Source organism: Bidens hawaiensis, unplaced genomic scaffold (genome assembly GCF_021521415.1).
Source record: "Bidens hawaiensis isolate Kalapana, Puna unplaced genomic scaffold, B.hawaiensis_p1.1 tig00002306_1, whole genome shotgun sequence".
Classification (NCBI taxonomy): Eukaryota; Viridiplantae; Streptophyta; class Magnoliopsida; order Asterales; family Asteraceae; genus Bidens; species Bidens hawaiensis.
This window is the reverse complement of record NW_027491123.1, coordinates 1,357,477-1,379,503: the sequence shown is the minus strand read 5'-3', so window position 1 is coordinate 1,379,503 and position 22,027 is coordinate 1,357,477. Positions and strand designations below refer to the sequence as shown.

The window sequence follows — 22,027 nt, the reverse complement described above, 5'->3', positions numbered from 1 at the left end:
TTGGTTTGCAACATAGGAGCGCGTGTTTAATGTATGATAATTTATTAACAAAAGGAGCAAGAATAGAACAATTTATGGGAGCATAATTGACTCACCAGTAGAGAATAGCAATTTATCATCTTCTTGATGTGTGGGTGAAATAATGTGTTTTAAGTTATATCGTGTGTTTTATGTGTTTATATGTATTGGACACGATTACTTTGAGTGGTTTTACATTTACAGGTGAGTGAAGCTTAAAGGAGCTAAATTGGCGCATAGGAGATGAAATGGAAATGAAGATTTTATTGCATGGAATTATAGAGAATTTGAAGATGAAGACGTAGCCGAAAACGGTGCGTAAAATGGAGCTATAACGAAGAAGTTACAGGCACAACAGTGCAAGGGGGCTATCACCGCAAGCAGGGGCGCTGATCAGGCAATTTTGGAAGAGAGGCCGCAAGTTGCGGTCTTATGGGCACAAATTGCGGCCTAGTTCGTAAAAAGACACGGATTTTAGGTTTTTGCCACCATATATAAATATAACCTTAGGGTTACAAAGAGGAGACTCCTCCCCGCCGATTTGGGGTATTAGGAAGCCATTTTCCATCATCCTAACACCTACTAATCACCACAATCGTCCATGCTTTCATCCTTCCAATCCATAATCAAGCTAATTATGATGAAGAAGCAAGGCTAAACCACTCGTGACCACTTCAGGTGTAGGGTTTGCATATGAATTGATTATTTTTATGAACATTACATGTATTGGGATTTAATTTTGATTAATCTTTTGGTTGATTGAATCTACATGTTTATTGGAACTGATTAAACAGTTGTGTTTCTGGGACTTTCGTTTATCATCAATTATTTGGTTTGTGTCATCAACATTTAGGATAAGTTCTTATCTTTATTGAACCGTTTACCATTAATCATTGATAGATGCTAAGTTTTATATTAATGAACTGGTAATTAGATAGACCGTGTTCAGTTGTGTCAATTCTTCGGATTAAGTTCTATGAATCATCATAACCAAACTATTGTGTCTAGTAATCATTTATCTATTCTAATGACAAATCATGTCTATGTGATTCCCCGACTTGTATAAATTATTGTCAGTCAGTTTATTGCATATCCCGAACATGAAGTGTAGTCACTGCTTTCTTAAATTGTTTTACAACCAAATTACTTTCTAAACCGCTTGACATCGTTTGTCCACCATAGCATAATTAATTAAAAAGCATTAAACTTGATTAGCACTTTCCACTGATTCCCTGTGGATTCGACACCTTACTTGCCCTAACTAGTAAAGGTAATTTTACAAATGTTTTTGGTTGACCTTTCGACATCGATCACTTCTACATCTAAAGCTTCAATTGCGAAGCAAAATTAGCAAATGATAAGAAAAGTAGTTCAAGTTTAATTTAAAATTCATTTGCAAATGCAGTTAATTCAATATGTGCAGATACCAAACAAAAATGTTATTAACAGAAAAGGTCAAACTTTAGGCAAAATTAATGCAAAAGTATATAGAGAGGTCAGATTATGATTACCTCCAGATAATATGCAAAAGTATATTAGTCCAATCAGTGATTCCAATTTGTCGATTCTAAACTCTTCAAAAACACCAAGAACTTGATAGCATTGTAGACACGAAGCATGTTAAATTGAGGGAAAGACACATATTCAAATAAGATAATTTGAAAATGGTGTGATTCGCAAACAGTGAGTTGGAGAGAAAAGAATGAAAATTAGGGTTATGAAACGTATACGGGTCCATAATTGGTTGTCTAGGAGAAAACGCATTCAATTAAAGATTATTATGATTTTAATTTTGAATTATTTTATTAGTGACAAATTTTACGAGGGCTTATTATTTTTAGAATATAGTAAAATCAACCAATAGGAATGAGCCAAAAATAATGTCTTTAATAGTATTTATTATTTAGATTAAATGATTATTATGATTTTAATTTTGAATTATTTTATTAGTAACAAATTATATGAAGACTTATTATCTATAATATATATAAACGAAAACCCTAAAATTCTACGTGTCGCGATGTGGTCGCTCCCCCTTTTATGGAAGCCACCAGATTACTTAATTTTTAAATGGAGGTATCTCATTGATTTAACCCAAATTCATGGATATGGGTCTTACCAAAACCAGATAACTCTTAAACAGGTTATAACATCTCATTAAATTAAAAATTAATATTACCAATTATTTGATATGAAATTTCTATAAAATAGGGATATACTAAAATTTAATATCCAATTTAAAAAAAAAAAGATATTATTTATAATTAATAAACAATTTTATAGTAAAATACATAAGTTGTTCATAGGTCACCAAATCCAGATAACTTTTAAACGGATTATAAAATAGGGATATACTAAAAATTAATGTCTTATTTTATTTAAAAAATATATATTATTTAAAATTAATAAACAATTTTATAATAAAGAAAATAAACGGGTAATTGGTATCACCAAACCCAGATAACTTTTAAACCGGATTATAGCATATCATTTATTTGTGAAACCATTTTATTATCAAACCTCAAGTATATTAATTATTAACTTTCTTACAATAAATAAAATTAAAATCCAACAACAACAACAACAATCATACCCAGCATATCCCACAAATAACTAAAGCTATCTGTAAGGTCTGAGGAGGGTGAGATGTAGACAAACCTTACCTCTATCTCTAAGGATAGAGAGGCTGCTTCCAATGAGACCCCCAGCTCAAAAAAATAAATATATAGTGTGTGTGTATAATATAAAAGAAAAGAAAATAGTAGTATATTAATACTATATACTAGAAACAATATACTAGTGGTAGCATTTAATCAACATTTATAGTATATAGGCTAAATAATAATAATAATAATAACTATTATGACAAAGATAATAACCCTAAATAGAAAATGAAAACACTAATAATTAGAATAGTATAATAAAAAGTTATAACGAGAGATAACCCCTCCTCCTACTGGTCCATAACCTTAATTCTACGTCTCCAGGAAGTTCTATCATGGACCATGTCCTCAGAGAGGTGCAAATCTAATAAATCATACCTAATCCTCTCGTCCCAAGTCAATTTGGGTCTACCTCTACCCCTTCTCCCCTCTACAAATATAATTTCTACTGATCTCACGGGAGCCATTTGTTGTCTTCTTTTTACAAGTCCAAACCATTTCAATCTGCCCTCTCTTATTTTATCTGATATACTAGCTACCCCTAGTCTATCCCAAAACACCTAGTTTCTTATTCGGTCTAACCTTGTGTGCCCACACATCCACCTTAGCATCCTCATCTCTGCTACCTCAAACTTGCGCGCATGTGTCTTTTTGATGGCCCAACAATCTGTTCCGTATAGCATTGCCGGTCTAACCGCAACCCTATAAAACTTTCCCTTTAATTTAGTTGGGAACCTCCTGTCGAACAATACCCCTGTGGCAGCTCTCCATCTACACCACTATGCCCCCATCACTTTGTACAAACGAACCTAAGTATTTGAACTTGGTTGATTCCGGAACCTCTTGGCCTTCAATGGTGATTTGAACGTCCTCATCATCGCTTACTCCACCAAAGTCACAGTTAAGATACTCCGTCTTTAACCGACTAATCTTTAAACCTTTACTCTCTAAAACAGCTCGCCACTCCTCTAGCCTTATGTTGAGATCTTGTTTACTCTCGTCAATTAACAAAAATATACATATATAAATATTAAAAACGAATAATATAAAATAACCTCCGTAATACGAGGGATAAAATCTAGTTTTTGGAATATAGTACAACCAAATAAGAATTAGTCAAAATAAATTTCTTTAATAGTATATATAGATTCGTTTCATTGTTAATTTATTTTGATTCTTTGCAACTTGTATGCTTATGTAGTTATGTGGGTATATTTCATAAACTAAAGTAATATAAAACATAGATAACTTAAAACACAAACTCTACAAATAAATAAATAAATATAATACACTAATATAACTACTAACCTAATTGAAGATTAAGTTCGTTCAGTGAACAGTTTGTAAACCGTTTGACTGAAAGTTCGTTTACGTTCTTTCATTTATTAAATGAACGAACACGAACAAGAAGTTTTGTTCGTTTAGTTAAATGAACGAACATGAACAAAGGTTATGCTCGTTCATTTGTGCTCGTGAACGTTCGGTAATGTGTTCATTTATGTTCCTTAACAAACGAACACGAACAAGATTTTCCGTTCGGTTAGCGTTCGAGAACCGTTCGTGAACAAGTTTAATGATAAGCGAACGAACATGAACAAAACTTCGTTCGGTTCAGTTCTACTTGTAATCTTTTTTATTTCAATTTTTTTAAGTAAATACTTTTTAAATAAAATAATTTTTTTATATTATTTTTAAGTCAATAAAAAAGTAATTAGTATATATTATTTAATAAAAAAGTTGGCTGGGTTGGGTTGTGAATGAGAGTGAAAATTTATGTTTGGTTGGGTTGTGTAGTTGGAAGAGAGATAAAGTATATGTTTGGTTGGGTTGGGTTGGGTTGGGTTGGGTTGGGAATGGGAGTAGTCTAACCAACGAATGCTACCGGGTATCGGTAGGGGTGGCAAATGTCACCAACGAGTTGAATGGACTGTAATAAAATGTATATAATGGGTCAAAACGGGTTAAACTAAAAAAAGAAAATAATTGAAATGGGTCAAAACGGGTTGACAATTTTTGAGTTGTTTTTTTATGGAACGAGAAAAACGGATGAAACTTTTTAGTTTTTTTAATTTTTTAGTTTTTTATTTATATTTTGAGTTATGATTTTTTAATTATTCTTTTTTTTTTAATATTTTAGTGAGGTGTTTCTGAATCTCAACCCATTTTGACCCATTTCAAAAACCTCTCATTAAAAAATTCAAAAAATAAAAATAAAAAATCATAACTCGAAATATAAATAAAAAACTAAAAAGTAAAAAAACTATAAAGTTTCCTTCGTTTTCTCGTTCCATAAAAAAACCTCAAGAAATGTCAACCCGTTTTGACCTGTTTCAATCATTTTCTTTTTTTAGCTTGACCCATTCTGACCCATTATATACATTTTGTTACAACTCATTCAACCTATGGATCACATTTGCCACCCCTAGGTATTGATATCGAAATGAAACCATTGAATTGGGTATCGTCAGTATCAATTTGATACCAACTTTTTAAAGTTTCGGGATTGGTACAGTTCGATACCAGTAATTTCTTGAATTTTTGTCTTTGGTACCGTACCGTGCATTTTCAATACCGGTAACCTTTTTGAGGATTTTGGTGTTTTAATAACCGGTATTGAGCTCATCCTATTCTTGAGACTATCCTTTAACGTCTCGCTTCTTGTTAGCGTACCATATCAGCTTTTATAATTATTTATGCATGTTCATTTTACTTAAAAAGTTATTATAATTATCATTCGTGTACCCCGAGTATGGGTATGCCTCAACGCCGCATGCCTAACATGAGGCCTATATGCTAGCCATGGGCGGGCTAAGGATGGAACGCTGGAGGTAGTCTAGTGATGACTAGTCGTACATAATTATCTAGATTTATATTTTTAACAAAAGCTTAATGTGATCTTGATTTTAAATTTAGACTTAGGGGGTGTTTGGGATTTCTTATTTTACCTCCTTATATCTTTTTATTAAGTTAATAAGTTACAACATTGTAACTTATAAAACTTTTTCTCTCATAATATAAGCAATCCCAAACACTTTATTACTTTTCAAAAAGTTAATAAGTTATAAGTTGGTGAAAATAAGCAATCCCAAACACCTCCTTAAATTATTTGATCTTGAATACATAAATTAGGATTTTTAGTTAAGGAAATGATCAAAACTACTATCGAGCCCGAGGTCTCACCGGAAGCAGCCTTTTTATTCCTATGGGGTAAAGGTAAGGCTGTCTACATCTTACCCTCCTCAGACCCTACCATAACTTTGCTATTGGTGGGATATACTGAATACGATGATGATGATGATGAGTTAAGTAAATGACAATAAAAACAAGCAAAGCATATGAAGTAGTCATGGATCGTGATGCCATTGTCGCCACCACCACCACCACCACCATCGTTTTCTGGCTAGGCCACTACAGGGTCAGCCATAAGGTGTGGCCGGGTGGTTGACGGCCACAGGCCCGACATACCGCTAGGACTGAATTTTTTTTAAATTATATGTATTTTTATTATATATATATATATATATATATATATATATATAGTGTTTAAACCCAATTACATAATGTTAGCTTGGTCTAGTGGCAAAGGGCTATTACTTTCAACCAAAAGGTTATAGGTTGTAGTCTCATTTGAGACATGATTAATCATATTTTTATACAAAAGTTTTTTACACAACCTAAATTATAACCAAGTAAGTCATATCAAAATTAAATTATTTAAACCCAACAAAATATTCATTTTACTTAAGGCCCAGAAAAATTTTCGTCTTCGGCCCAAAATTTTTTTTGCTTTCTCGGAGCCGGCCCTGGGCCACTACCGGCGGCAACCTTTGTTCACTACATCGCAAATAATAGCCACCTCCACCATCCCTTAAATCCTAGATTGTAAGCACCGCCACCATACCACAAATCTCCATCCCCCCCCCCCCCCCCTCAAGGTTTGTTTTATAGCGGCTTGTTCTATCCCTTGTTACCATCATTTTTCAGGCGGCTCTTCGTCATGGTGGTTTTAAGAAAGCGTAAAACCAAATCGTCAGATTCTGCTATTGTTTGGTTTGTTTTTTGGGTGCATATTGGTTACAGTTTGGTTTTTCTATTTCAAGCACACCCCAATACGAACAATGATACGTTAGTTAAGTGCCCACTTTTGCAAGAAGGTTATATTACCTTTATAACCTTGGACTCTCTAAACGTTGGGTTATGTTATATATTTTAAGCTAGTTATATAACCCGTGTAACATGCTACAAGTACTTTTTCAACTTTGAAAATAAATGAAAGATAAATACAATATGTGGCCAATAATACAATTATAAATATTGAAAAAAGAGAGTTTATTGTATGAAACCAAGATTACATGTATAGCCTCTTGCAATCGAAATTCAATGTAGAAATGAACAAACCACTCAACAAGCTACTAGTATGCTTTTGTATATGTGTGTGTATGTTGGTTAGGGGGTACCCAAGATACATGCACCTTAAATAGAATCATCACTTTTAGAGGATCCAAAATGAGCCTTCTTCTTACCCTTTTGTCCACGTCTAGGATGACTAGGATGTTGCTCATCATGGTCCTCAACATCCAAATGGATACCAGGATCATTGGCAGAGTAACTACCTCCAATCATGATGGAGTTATTGACACCTTGAAAGTTGCCGTTTAATAATGCTGTCAATGGAGGATTTACCTGGTCTTTATCTTCTTTAGATTTGTGGTCCGCACCACTCATATTGCCGGTCATTGTGGCACCCTCGTTGCTCCCCGCCATAGTTATGATCCCAAAACCGCCATGGTCAACATCATGATCATGCTCATGGTCAAACATACTGCTTGCACTTCCACCCTCGGTCGGTTTCTTTTGGAGATGAGCTAGATGGGTAGTGAGTATAGACATCATACCACGAATTTCGCGGTCGAGTAGGTACTTTTGTTGCTTCTCCCCCGAGTCAGGAGCCGGCATGACTGGCTGTTTTTTTTTAACTACCTTGGTTGGTTAAGAAACAAGAGACAATATTATTAGTGATGGTAGTTTGTTTATAGGTTGCAACTTAAATACAAGTGAAGTTGGAATTTGTAAAGATGGGAGATGCCTTCCCTTAGTAGCACTTCAAGCATTTGATTCTCTTTAAACTTTAGTTTATGGGAAATAAGAAAGCAAAGAAGTGATTCCTTGAGCTTGGTTTCAATGTCTTCATGTTGCGTTTTTTATTAATAATATTATTATCAATTTATTGGATTATTTTGTTTCTTAACACAACTTTAATGAGCTTACTATTAATGAGCTTACTAACTCATGGTTCAAATCATGATGGTACGAATTTTTAACGCCTACTAATACTCTATTAACAACCTATACACCACCTACGAATCATGTAGGTTCTGATCCTCAACCTCTAAGATAAAAAGGGTTCTAGGATATGTAACCATGGATTCATATTTGATTACTATACAGAGCTAACCAAAAAAAAAACACTATTAGAATTACTTTTCGCGGTTTTGAGATCATTTGAATTCGGAGTTAACCCGAGTTACTATAATTTTGATTAAAAAAAACAAATTTTCAGTTTTTTTAACCAGTGGGATGCCCATGCACTACAAAGCGAGGATTTGGTCGGAATGGTTTACGTTCGTTAAAATATTGGCACTATGTATATCAAACAAAAGAGTAAGCTATATAAAATATATCGCGGTATTCCCAAAAGGATGTAAACATCTGTTTTACAGCGAACAAATATCATAAAAAAACAAATGTTGGTACTGGTTCCGATAATACTTATATTGGTATCGGTATAGCTTTAAAATCAATTATCTAAGTTTTTGCTACGATAACTTATACGTTACTCTTTAAAAACTCGACTTCGAATAAATTTATATTCAGATATAGATAAAAATAAGCATGTTACAAAGGCATGTTTACATTAACGTCTTTTAAACCAGTGGGATTCCCATGCGCTACGCAGTAGGGCTGACATATCGTGTATACTCGTACACGATAAGACACGAACACGAAATGTGTAAACCTGTACATGACACGAAAACTTATCACGTACCTGTATCCCAAACATGAACACGAACCTGTTACTACCTGGTATACACGATAAAACACGATAAGAGCTGTTTAGAAACACATATTTGACAACCTGTTTAGTGAAATAAAATTCGTCGAAAGTAGAGAGATTACTAACTTACTAACTAGGGTTAACGATGAGGCAACAAGTTGTGACGACAGAAGGAAGCACCGGCGGCTGCGGGGCCGGAGTTCAGAGGCGCCGCTGATGGCCGAAGTCCAGAGGAGGAGCTGATGGCCGGAGAGGGAATGCCATGAGTGGTGATTGAGAGTGGGAATGCTTTGGGAATTTTGGGTTTATGATAACTTATAATTATGTATATTTAATTAAAAAAATCAAACCATGTACTTAACAGGTAAACAGGTATTTTACCTGTTTAGACACAAAAATTAACATGTAAATTCGTGACTACTTGTTTAGTACACGAAACATATTAAGACCTTACCTGTTACATGTTAAAGTCGTGTGAGTACGTGCCATGTGTTTGTGTCTCGTGTATAAATTGTCAGCCCTACTACGCAGCGAGGATTTGATCAGAATGGTTTATGTTTGTTAAAATATCGGCACTCCGTATAGCAAACAAAAGAGTAAGCCAAATAAATACATCGCGGTATTCCCAAAAGGATGTGAACACGTGTTATACGGCGAACAAATATCATAAAAAAATGAATGCCGGTACTGGTTCCGATAATACTTATATCGGTACTGGTATAGCTTTAAAATCAATTATCTAAGTTTGTGCTATGATAACTTATACATTACTCTTTACAACTTGACTTTGAATAAAATTTATATCGAGGTATGGATAAAAAATAAGCATGCTACAAAGGCATATTTAACATTGACGTCTTTTAGACTCTACATAATTATTAAGTAAAATCATAATAGAAATCCTATAAAAAGTTATGTTGTAATTTTAGAAAGTTATATTTTAAAATCAAGTAAAATCGTGATCTATCCAAATTAAGTGCTTCTGTTCTTTTTGTGAAGTCATATTTACATTAACGTCACTAGCAATGTTTAAAAAACCAGTATTTTATTTGTACTGGATTTGTTTAAAAAATTGTATAACCGGTTGAACCGGGCTATCCGAGAGGTTAAACCAGGTTGTATAGTTTACACTATAATTTCATATTAATCCAACTTAGAAAAACAAAACAAAACAAAAAAATACATGATATCACCATGCGTAATCAAGTAACTGCAATATTAAGATAATAAAGCCATATAAAATCAAATGAGAATCTCAATATATGCAAGATTATTATAATAACCAGGAGCTTTTTATCAAAATGGGGTGGGTGGAAAATTTATTTACCAAATTAAGTGATTTGAAAAGTATTTACCAAAATAGGTATTTTTAAAAAACTTGTTTATCTCTTTCCAAATCTCATTAGACCAAATGCAATTTATTAAAAACAAGATAAAAAAAAGGTACAGATATTTATATACATACAAAATCTGTATGAAGAATTGATAAAATGGAACAGCCTAAATAAATAATATAAATGACCATTTCTTTATATTTTCACTTTATGTTCCTTTAATTTAATTAAAACCTTATATAACATATTCTTAAACCTCATTTCCTAACCAAACATTAACGTAATAAATAATTAAAAAAAAAAGAAACTATGAATTTAACATAAAAACACAATAACTATATAAAGATATTGGTTAGGCCAAACTCGAACCCTTCAAGTCAATTCATTACCGATCTCAATATCAAAATGTCGACTTTATAAGTAGTATTCATAAATATTTTACTGCGATGATAACAAATGATTGACTCTACTAGTTAAATACGAATTTTTCGAGACCTAAAAATTCTTGTTTTCTTCTTTCTAGCTCCTTTCTTATCTTTTCTTTATGGAAGCTAATAGTCCATGAAGCTAATAAGTTGATAATATTTTTAAAAAAATAGTAGCTAGTTATAAATCACATTTGTCCCATGTACGAGATTTAAAAATTTTTTTAACATATAAATTTGTTTGCCTTATAAAATTAAGATTTATTGTAAATCAGAATAATAGTCCAGTTTTGTTTTTTTATATTAAATAGAACAAAATAATAGCATTATAATCAAAAAGACTATTTAAAAAAAATAAATAAAGGTATATCTTAAACAAAAGAAAATAAATAAATGAAACCTCGATAAACCTGGCATCTTAGTTTAATAAGAAAGACAATAATTAGTTAGTTATTAGAAAAATAAAAGAAAATAACAATAACTTAACTGAATCATAAAAATAAAAAAGAAAGAGTTATAATAAATTAGTTAAATAAAGATGTGAAGGAGAAAAAACCTATTTTAGTAAATACTTTTCAAATTACCTATTTTGGTAAATAAATTTTTCACTCACCCCATTTTGATAAAAAACTCTAATAACCAGTTTTAAACAATTAATAAACATCATACATGCAAAATTATTAAACATGATTTTTTTGTACTTAGATACTAAATCAATCAATTACACAATATAGTGTAGAAAATTATAAACCAACCTTGAGATTGAAGCTTCAATAGTATATTAGCAGTTCATATATAATCAATTATGCAATTCTGGTTTAATAGGTTTTTGTATAATCGATTAGGAGTTCTATTACTTTATGATTGTGAAGTAGGGCTGTCACTTTTACCTGAAACCCGACCTGAAAAAACCCGTACCCGAACTAACCCGGCCCGAAGAACCCGAACCCGAGAAAAGACTAACCTGAACCCGAACCGAAGTAATTTGGGTTGGTTCTCGGGTTTGATTTATAAGTTTCGGGTCAACCCGAAAAACCCGAATAAACTTCTAGTTTTAAAATTAAATATATTTTTAGGTATAATAAGCTAAGTCTTAGCCACTAAAGCGATATATTTTAAATATATTTATAATAAGCTAAGTCTTAGCCACTAAAGTGATCATGCTCTAGCTCTAATTGATTGTTGTCACTAACTATTATGGATCGATTGTTTATTATTAATTTATGTTTTCCGTTTATTACTAATAGCAACCGAAATCGAACAACCAAATCACGCCTGATTGAATATGATTAAGGCGCGAGTTAGTTTTACTCCTCTTTTAAATTGTTCTATCAAGTTATGTTGGTTTGTTATTTGATTATTTGTGTTATAAGCAAAAAAGAATGCGACGCTTTAGTTTTAGCATTGTTGTTTTTAAATTTTTTTTGTTTTTGTGTTTTTTTTCTTTTGTTTGTTTGTTTTCTATGATACTCGAAACCCGATTAACCCAATCCGAAAAAACCCGAACCCGAATTACCCGAACTCGAAAAACCCGTAAGAGATTTGGGTTGGGTTTCGGGTCAAGATTTAAAACTTTGAAACCCGAAAAACCCGACCCGAAAAACCCGAAACCCGAAAAACGAACCCGAAGAACACCCCTATTGTGAAGGGTGAGTGAAACTTCATTGACTAAATGTTACGCTAGGTTAATGATTTAATGATAATTGGTAAAAAAAATGGGCCTGAAACATAAAAAATCGGGTGGGCTTTTAAGCCGGTTTACCGGTTTTCTATGAAAACCAGCTGATTCGATGTTCCTTAAAACCGCTCAAATCTACCAGGTACATATCGGGCTGCTTAGCCGGTTTAAACCGGTTTTTAAAACACTGGTCACTAGACTACCTTTATCTTCGAGATCCACAATGGGCCGCTTCAGCATCTTCAGACTCTGCTACTTCTGAGCCCAACAGCAGCTTTAAGTCTTGTAAAGATCCCGTCCACAGCCCATATTCACATCCTAACATTGAGCCACACTTTAAAAACACAAAAAGAAACACATTAACAAGAAATTTACAACCACAAAATTATCTAATTGAATAATAGGGTTAAAGTTAAAATACAAAGAGAGACAAAAATAAGAAGTGTGAGAAGGATTTTTGACCACACAAAAAACCCCTTAAAAATATATTCAAAAATAATAATAAAAAAATCATAACTCAAATTATAAATAAAAAACGAAAAAAAAACTAAAATGTTTCCCCCATCATTCCCGTTCAAAAATAAAAAACGACGAAAAGACACAATGCCGCAAAATGTAACACAATGCCAAACAAAATATAACACAATGTTGAGTAATATAACAGTACAATATCAAGAAAAAAGAAACAATGCCAAGTAAAAAAGGTACAATCAAATCAATGACGAAAATAAACACAAAACCTAATGATGTTTTTCACTCAGCATTGTGATTTTTTTTAACGAGAAAGACGATAGAAACATTTTTGTGTTTTAACTTTTTCCGTTTTTTTTATTAAATTTTGAGTTCTGTTTTTTTATTAATTTTTTTATATTTTTTGAGGGGTTTTTTTGTGTGACTACAAATTTTTCACATCCTTCTCATTTTTGTATCCATTTGTAGAATAACTTGACCCTTGAATAATAAAGATGAATTTTAACGATATATTTAATTTGTTTACTATAAATTGAGGCACTAATTAGTTGGGGGCCTAAACGATTGCTTAATTGATTCCCATTAGGCCGACAATGAATATATAGAAAGTTAAACCCTCAAACCCAAATCACATTGCCAAGAGGCTAACCCGCTCAGTAAAAGGAAGATCGCAGGCTGACTTAATTTTGAGTTTTTAAGTAGACGAGTACTAAAAAATGGCCTTTATTTAATTTTTTCCCTCTCAAAGTGGCTCAAGGTAACACCATATTAGGTTATAGTCTTATAGATATACAAGTCCATTACTTCATTACTAGATTGTTTAATGTTTAATGTACTAGTTCAGATTTTTGGGCCATTATGGATTTTTTATTTACCATTTTTCAGCTCAATTAACCTATTAATGTTAAAACCACACACACACACACACACACACACACAAGGTTTTATCCCCAACATTACGGAGGTTGTTTTTAATATTTATATATTTTTTTGAATTTTAATTTTATTGAAAGGAAGTTAATAATATATATGGTTTGATAATGAAAGGGTTTACAAATAAATGAGATGTTATAGCACATCTAAAAGCTATATGAGTTTTATGAGACCCATGACCCGTTTATTATTATTTTTTACTATAAAATGGTTTATTGATTATAAATAATATCTTTTTTTTTAAAAAAAATTGGATATTAAATTTTAGTATATCCATATTTTATAAGATTTTCATATCAAATATTTGGTGAGATTAATTTTTAATATAATGAGATGTTATAACCCGTTTAGGGGTTATTTGGGTTTGGTGAGACCCATACCCGTGAATTCGGGTAAAATGCATGAGAAGCCTCCATTTACAAATAAAGCAATCTGATAGCTTGAGAGAATGTAAGAAACAACAAGATAACTTTTAAAGGTTTCGTGTTTGTAACATCCTAAAAATTTTAATGATGAATAAAGGAAGTTATATTTAGTGATTTCGCGTAATTAATTAATATCGGGTAGGGGCGGGTCTTGGACGTGGATTAATTGAGATGGGTTAAATGAGAATGGGATTTCAGGGATATAAATACCCCCAAAATCCCAAAATATCTTCATTTTCACCAAACTCCTTAACACCCCAAAACGCACACACACACCACACACATACCGCCGCCGGCCGGCCGAGCCAAGGGAAGAGTCGGGCAGGTCCGAGAGAGAGAGATTAGTGTACTAGCAAGTAAACGAGATCCAAACAAGCCCAAAAAGGTATGATTCTTGATCTTTGAAGTTTAAAGATCCAAGCTTTTTAGTGTATAAGTGACCGAAAATGGTCGGGAAGCGTAGTGGGTGATATTGAACCATAGCAAGGGTGTTAAAATCGCTCAAAATGCTGGAAAGAAACCGAACAGCGGCTGTCTGGGCAACTTCGCCTGCATCTGGGCAACTTCGCCTTCAAAGCGATGAACTTCGCCTGCAAGCTAAGTTCGCCTGATGAACTTCGCCTGCAAGCTAAGTTCGCCCGATGACAACTTCGCCTGAGGCCAAGTTCGCCTAATTGATAACTTCGCTTACGGCCAAGTTCGCCTGATGACAACTTCGCCTAAAGCCAAGTTCGCCTGATGACAACTTCGCCTAAAGCTAAGTTCGCCTAAGGTTTAACTTCGCCTAAAGCTAAGTTCGCCTAAGGTTTAAATTTGCCTAAAACCAAGTTCGATTAGGAAGTAAACTAAAAATCTAATGAAAAATGTGTTAAGACAGTTAATGGAAATAAAATTTTTCCAAGCTGATCTGGCAGCTCGACCCCAGCCAGGGGCTTTGCCCCTTGGACCCTGCTAGGGGCTGCCGCCCCTAGACCCCGCTGCCAGGGGCGCTGCCCCCGGACCCCCGTTCGTTGTGGGTCATATAAAGATAGACATACATTATGAGAAGTGATAGTTAATTGATACGTATACTTGTTATACAGTCAGCCGTGCACAACTGAAGAAAGGAATTACGATTAACGGTGAACGTAACCGTGTTCAGGTGAGTTTCTAGCCCCATTCCTTGTTATGTTTTCGGGGCTGTGTGCATAATTGATGTGTTGTTAATACATTTATCCTAAGTGATAAGTGTATGCCCTATGTGATATATGTGTTATGTAAGAATGATTGCTTGATGGTACGTGAACGATCTTCGGATATTGCACGTACTGTCAGGTTGTAATGCTATGTATAAGGTAAGTATAATATGAATGATTATGCGTATGAACGTGATAGAGATAATAAAAGAAGGAAATAATGATGTATGGTCGTATGGTTACGAAAAGGGTACCGAGCCCTAATAATACTCGAGGTATGATGTATGGTTGTATGGCTACGAAAAGGGTACCGAGCCCTAAAAATACTCGGGGTATAATGTATGGTAACGAAGAGGGAATCGAACCCTACTAATATTCGAAAACTAGGGACCAGACCCTTATAATATCTGTGATGTTAGGGACCAGACCCTTATAATATCTGTGATGTTAGGGAATCGAACCCTTCTAATATTCGAAACTAGGGACCAGACCCTTATAATATCTGTGATGGTAGGGACCAGACCCTTATAATATCTGTGATGTTAGGGAATCGAACCCTTCTAATATTCGAAAACTAGGGACCAGACCCTTATAATATCTGTGAGGTTATAGGGCGAAAGGCTCTTTAAAACGTATGATTATGTATGTAAAGAAAGTATGAAGGTAACAATGAAAGTAAAAGCACTTAAGTGTGTACGAAAGAAAGTTAAGAGGTTAAGTATGAAATGTAAAGAATGTATTGTATGATTACGTGATTAACTAGAACTCACTCAGCGTAGCTGACTTTTAGTATGCACGCAGGTGAGTAGGATGAGACAGCGGGCTTGAGCGGGGACACATGGCAGAAGAATAAGAGCCTGGCATCTGAAGACTTACGATGTTTTAATTTTAATGTTTTAATGTGAAAGACAAAGGACGTTTTGAGACAAGTTATGAAATATTGTAATGTTTTATGAAAGTTTTATATTCCGCGTAAATGTTTTAATTAACTCTGATATTTAGAATTAGAACTGTGTTTATGAGTAAATCCAACACGAAAGAAGGGTTACCGGTAACGGGGCCTTACAGTGTTTGTGTGTAAGGTAAAAATCCTAAGAGAACCATTGACAAATTGAGAACTTTGAGAACCATTTTGAACCATTAAAAAAAACTCTAAAAAAATATTTAAAAAATTATAAAACTAAAAAAACCGAAAATTTTAAAAAAGTAAAAAAAACCAAAATTCTTATATTTCATTCTGGTTTCATTAAAAAAAACCGATTTTTTTTCTTTTTAATTCGTATTATACATATATATATACATACTTTTATTATTCTCTAGTTACGTATTGTACATGTACATTCTCATTTACCTTAAATTATACATATGTGTATAGGAAAAAAACATATGTGTACATATATGTATAATTTAGCTAGACCGAGATATTTTTTTACGTTTTTTTTTTCTTAGAAACCTGGATGATAAATAAGAACTCTTGTTTTATTTTTAGTTTTTTTATTTTTGTGGGTTTTTTGTTTTATGATTTTTTTTTCTATTTTTTGGTTTTTTTATGATCCAAATTGGTTCTCATAGTTCTCAATTCCCAAAAAGTTTTCACATGATCCTGAATATATATGTATATATATAGGGCAAGGATCCTAAGAGAACCCTTGGTAAATTGAGAACTTTGAGAACCATTTTGGACTACTAAAAAAATCTCTAAAAAATTATAAAATAAAAAAAAACAATTTTTTTATTCTTATTAAACCTATACACATATGTATACTTTCATTTAATCTTTAGTTTACGTAATGTACACATATGTACATTATCATTTGCCTTAAATTATACATATGTGCATAAAAAAACATATGCGTGCATATTATACATATATGTATAATTTAGCTAAACCGAAAAAATATTTTTTTTGTTTTTTTTTAATTCATATTATACCTATACACATATGTATACTTTCATTTAATCTCTAGTTTACGTAATATACAAATATGTATATTATCATTTACCTTAAATTATATATATGTGTATAAACAAAAATGTATGTGTACATATATGTACATATTATACATATATGTATAATTTAGCTAAACTAAGAATTTTTTTTTCGGTTTTTTTTTAAGAAACCTTGATGATAAATAAGAATTTTAGTTTTTTTTACTTTTTTTATATTTGTGTTTTTTTTTTGTTTTATGATTTTTTTATTTTTGGGTTTTTTGTGATCCAAAAATGGTTCTCATAGTTCTTAATTTTCATAAAATTCTCACATGATCATGATTCTATATATATAAATATTTTTAAATTTTTTTTGCCTTAACTGAGATCTTGTCTTAGACTTCGGTCGAACCCAGTATGAGGTCCCGGGTCCGGCCCTGTACATTGCTAAAGCATATTAAAAAACAAGTGACTGGTAGTTAGCCGCCAACATGGACGAAAATAAATAAATAAATAGTTTCAAATGAGGATGCCAGTTGTGTCTTTTTCTTGGTTTCATGGCATTCTTTCCTTTTTCATATTTAATATCATTTTTATAGAAACCATGTTACAAGGATATATAAGATTATGTGCCGGTTCAACGAACAAAGGCTACTTTAAGCTTCATGTCAATGTTACGTCACTATCACGTAGGCGGTGAACTTTAACTAGTCAACCTTTTCATAAACACGTTATAGGTTAACTACGTTTAAGTAGTGTTTAACTAGCTATTTATAAAAAAAGTGTGATTGGCTGTTAATAGACATGGAGTTGAAGCTATGGTTGTCATGGTTTGGCTATGGTTTAACAGGTGATGTGGAGGTTGGCGCCCCCATGCCGACCCATACAACACACGGCCTAAATAATCTTGGTCTTAATGTTTTAATTGTTTTTCTTTAACTAAAATTACATAATTACTATATATATATATATATATATATATATATATATATATATATATATATATATATATAAACCTATGAGTTGGAGTCGTGGTCGATTTGATTAGTTCGCGTGATACCAATCCTACGCTAACATTTCAAATTATTTTTTTATATTAAATTCTTTTTAGCCAACGATTTAGTGTCGGTATTATCGATACGACTGAGTTTTATGCTTGTTTTTTCTGTTCGTCGTGTTTTTATTTATTTAAATACGTTAATTTGCTGTATTTTCGTGTGGAAGATTTTTCTTTCTTTCTTTTTTTTGTTGCTGTATTTTGTGTGGAAGATTTTTCTTTCTTTCTTTTTTTTTTGTCGCATTAGTTTCAATTATGTAATCCGAACCGACCGTATTTGTATAAGTTCGTCATTGCAACACATGTTTTTTTGTATGATTTAGTATAGACACCATACATTCTAGCAGATTTCGCGTTAATTCTTAATATTGTCGTTAAAAAAAACAACCTGGAGCGATGCGCTACAAATTGTTGTTAAATATATTAACGAATTAAACTTGTGCTAATATCAAGTTACTTTTACAATTAATATTGAAAGCATTAAGTGTTTTATGACTTTATCATTTAACATATTTCCACACGTATCAGAGGATGGAATATAGACATATTGTTTACAGATGGAGAATATAATAAGATAATTAATCTGGTCAAAAAATATAATAAGATAATTAATGTGTGTTTTAGTGTTTTAGTCAAGCCTAAATATCTCAATGGATTGATTGCCAACAAATTTTGTATAGAATAAGTTACCATATATTCATATACATACAAAACCTTGGCTGTTGACAAAGTTAGTTTGACTATCAACAACGTAAAGCAGCACATGCAAAAAGACCAATAATTATCACTTATCAGAATCTTGGCTTCCAAGCCTCTAGTATAAATAGCAAGCAGCTTGGCCTATTTTTACAACAAACCAGCAGCAAACTCAAAAGCTTCTGGTGAGGTATTGAAGAGGTAGGTCCTAGAAGAGCCCAGTTGGATCCGCAAGACTCACCTCAAAGAGGGACGTCTGCGCAGTTGAAACCGCAAGACTCACCTTCAACAGGGACGTCTGCGCAAAGGCTAAACTCGCAAGACTCACCTTGAAGAGAGACGTCTGCGCAGAAACCAACTGGATCCGCAGGACCCACCATGCTCAGAGACGTGACGTCCTTACGCGCAGTACGCAAGCTGTTCCCGCAGGAAAAGCCTCCAAATGGTCGACGTACTCCGCCTGTTCACGCAGTAACGGATACTAGCCATCAGGGAAGGCTACCCGTGCAGCAAGGCTACACGCACAAGGCACTTAACTCTTAAATAATTCAGTAATGTCACCTGAAGAAGGAGTGAGCAAGCCGGGAACACTCCCGCCCAAAGCCGGGAATACTCCCGCCCAAATGAGCCAGTCCGTACGCTACTGGAGGACCTTTTGTACTGTACCTGACGAGGTATGGACAAAAGGTCTGACCAAAGCAGCGACAGCTCACTGTGACAAAGGAATAGTACACAGCCGGCCTGGTCACTATCAGCCGCTGCCTACTCACCAACCCCTGTCACTATTAGCCGCTGCCTACTCACCAACCTGTCGTAGCACGTGCATAGCCTGCAGTTGGTGGAAAAGAATAGTACACAGCCGGCCTGGTCACTATCAGCCGCTGCCTACCCACCAACTACCAGCATGGCATGTGCGTAGCCCACAGTTGGTAGAACATGAATACTATTCAGCCGGCTGTACCTTCTTGGAAACCTACCTTCGGCTATAAATACTCCAACACCTTGGAATGGTATGGACACATTACATTATCTTACATCATCTCATCTCATACCATCATATCTGCTCTAGTCATTTCTCTTAATATACACTTATATTCAAGAGCAATCTAGTCTGATTCTCACGCCGGAGGGTGGTCACAAGGAGGTACCCCCCCTTCTCAGTGACGAGCTCACGGTGTCTGTTTTGCAGGTCATCTGAAGAACCATCTTTGCCGGATCTAACCCCTCGTGGGAAACATCTATTTAACCCCCAGATTATCCGTAATCTGCCCGGGTCAATTAGTGTTTCTTCATTGGCGCCATCCGTGCATAAAAGCTAGAACTTATTCTTTCTCAGTTTTTTCAAAACCTCCGAAAAGATGGTTAACGTTACTCCGGTCCCCAGGCCAGGGAGTAACCAAGAAACCCCGGTAACCACAACCCCAGCTACTGGGGGGAACACCGGCGAATACACACATTTTACGAACATTACCCCGGTTACCCAAGCCGGGGCAAGTGCAGTAAATTTTACGAACACTACCCCGGTTACCCGAGCCGGGGCAAGTGCAGTAAACAATCCTCCCCTGGGATTCATTGATACCCAGGTGGAAAGACAACAGACGAGGCCCCCCCCCCCCCCCCCGCCAAACACTTGAACAAGTTAAAGCGTGGGCGGAAAAACGTCAAAGGGAATTCCAAGCTGAGTTGGATGAACGCTTACGTTCACTCCAACAAGCTGACGAATTCGGAAGCACTCGACAACAGCTCAACATGAGCAATGAGTGCGAGTACCTGGACGATTGGGCAGACTTCCAACAGAAGTTCAGCCAACACTTCAGTCAACAAAGAAAGTACACTGAAGAGCAATGGACAATCCTCAACTGCATCCGAGAGGAAGATGAGTCTTTATTAGACTTCATCACGCGCTTCAATTCAAAGAAGCTAAGTCTGGGCAGTATTAGCGAAGATCTTGTTCGCGCTGCTTTCATCCAGGGCGCGAAAGATCCAGAGCTCATCCGCACCTTAACGGGTAAAGATGGCATGCCATCCACATGGGATGCCATCATGACAGCAGCTAAACGCTTCGCGGAAACGGAAAAGCAACTGGGTAGAGATCTTCCTCAAAGCACAAACCTCTACACCCAGAAAACAAGAGAAAATAACGTCCTTACCGCCCGACTAAACAAAAAGAGAAAGCTAGGTATTTGGCAGTCAAGGGTAAACTTCGACACCTCATCCGGCTCGCACCCTCGGTTAGGCGGAAAGGACAACAGGCAGTCGTCGAACCGGAACCCCCGGTGGACGCCGCTCACCAAAAGCGTCACCGAGATTTTCGACACCGAGAGGCTCCCATGGCCAAAGGCTCCAATAATCCAAGAGCGTCACAACGCTGATCAGAGCAAATTCTGTGACTTCCACAGGACAAAAGGCCACAACACCGACGAATGCATAGACTTGAAAGACATCATCGAGACATTCGTCAGAGATGGAGAACTCGCACACCTCGTGGCGTAAAGGATGCTGAGCAGGCCAACGCGTGTAGAACCCCAGTTGGGAAAAACACGAAACTACAGCTACAATGTTGGAGACTACATACTGCGTAAACAACGAGATTCCGAACCAAGTGCATATCGGCTCGATGGCACTCCCATCCAAACAACATGGAAGGGAGCTCAATTACACAGTGCATGTAGATCAATTCCAAACTTATAAAAGAAAAGGCCTAGAGCCACTTCTAATGGAAATGATTCTCCTTATCACATTGACGCTGATAATCTTACATTTATACTTATGAACTTTCCACACTGATATGCCGGTCTTCACCGCATACATAAGTGGGGAAGTAAGTCGTTGCATGTGGAAGGCGGCAAAACCCGCATAAACACAAAAAACGGCCAACCTTCACGCAGGTCAGTTATAGGTAAAGTTGGGTCATCCCACTAAATGAAAGTGCCGGTCCTACCCGCACAAATCATGATAGAGGAAACCGAACTAACCTATTGACAACCGCGCGTCGAACGGTTAATTTATTCAAAACACTGATATGCCGGTCTTCACCGCATAAATAAGTGTGAAGAAGTCGTTGCGTGTGAAATGCGGCAAAACCCGCATAAACACAAAAAACGGCAAACCTTCACGCAGGTCAGTCATAGGTGAAGTTCGGTCATCCCACTAAATGAAAGTGCCGGT

At 34.8% G+C, this 22,027-nt stretch overlaps 1 protein-coding gene across 1 annotated transcript; it reads right to left on the bottom strand.

Annotated features, from left to right (window-relative positions):
- Positions 1-7,154: 7,154 nt before the first annotated feature.
- Positions 7,155-7,637, bottom strand: LOC143615013 (uncharacterized). Its single transcript, XM_077088276.1, has one exon. The coding sequence runs from the start codon at positions 7,635-7,637 to the stop codon at positions 7,155-7,157; it is 483 nt and encodes a 160-aa protein (XP_076944391.1).
- Between the last annotated feature and the right edge of the window lie 14,390 nt (positions 7,638-22,027).

What these genes read in the sequence shown, in the direction of transcription:
- LOC143615013 (XM_077088276.1), bottom strand. Translation starts at nt 7,637, where the DNA reads ATGCCGGCTCCTGACTCGGGGGAGAAGCAACAAAAGTACCTACTCGAC.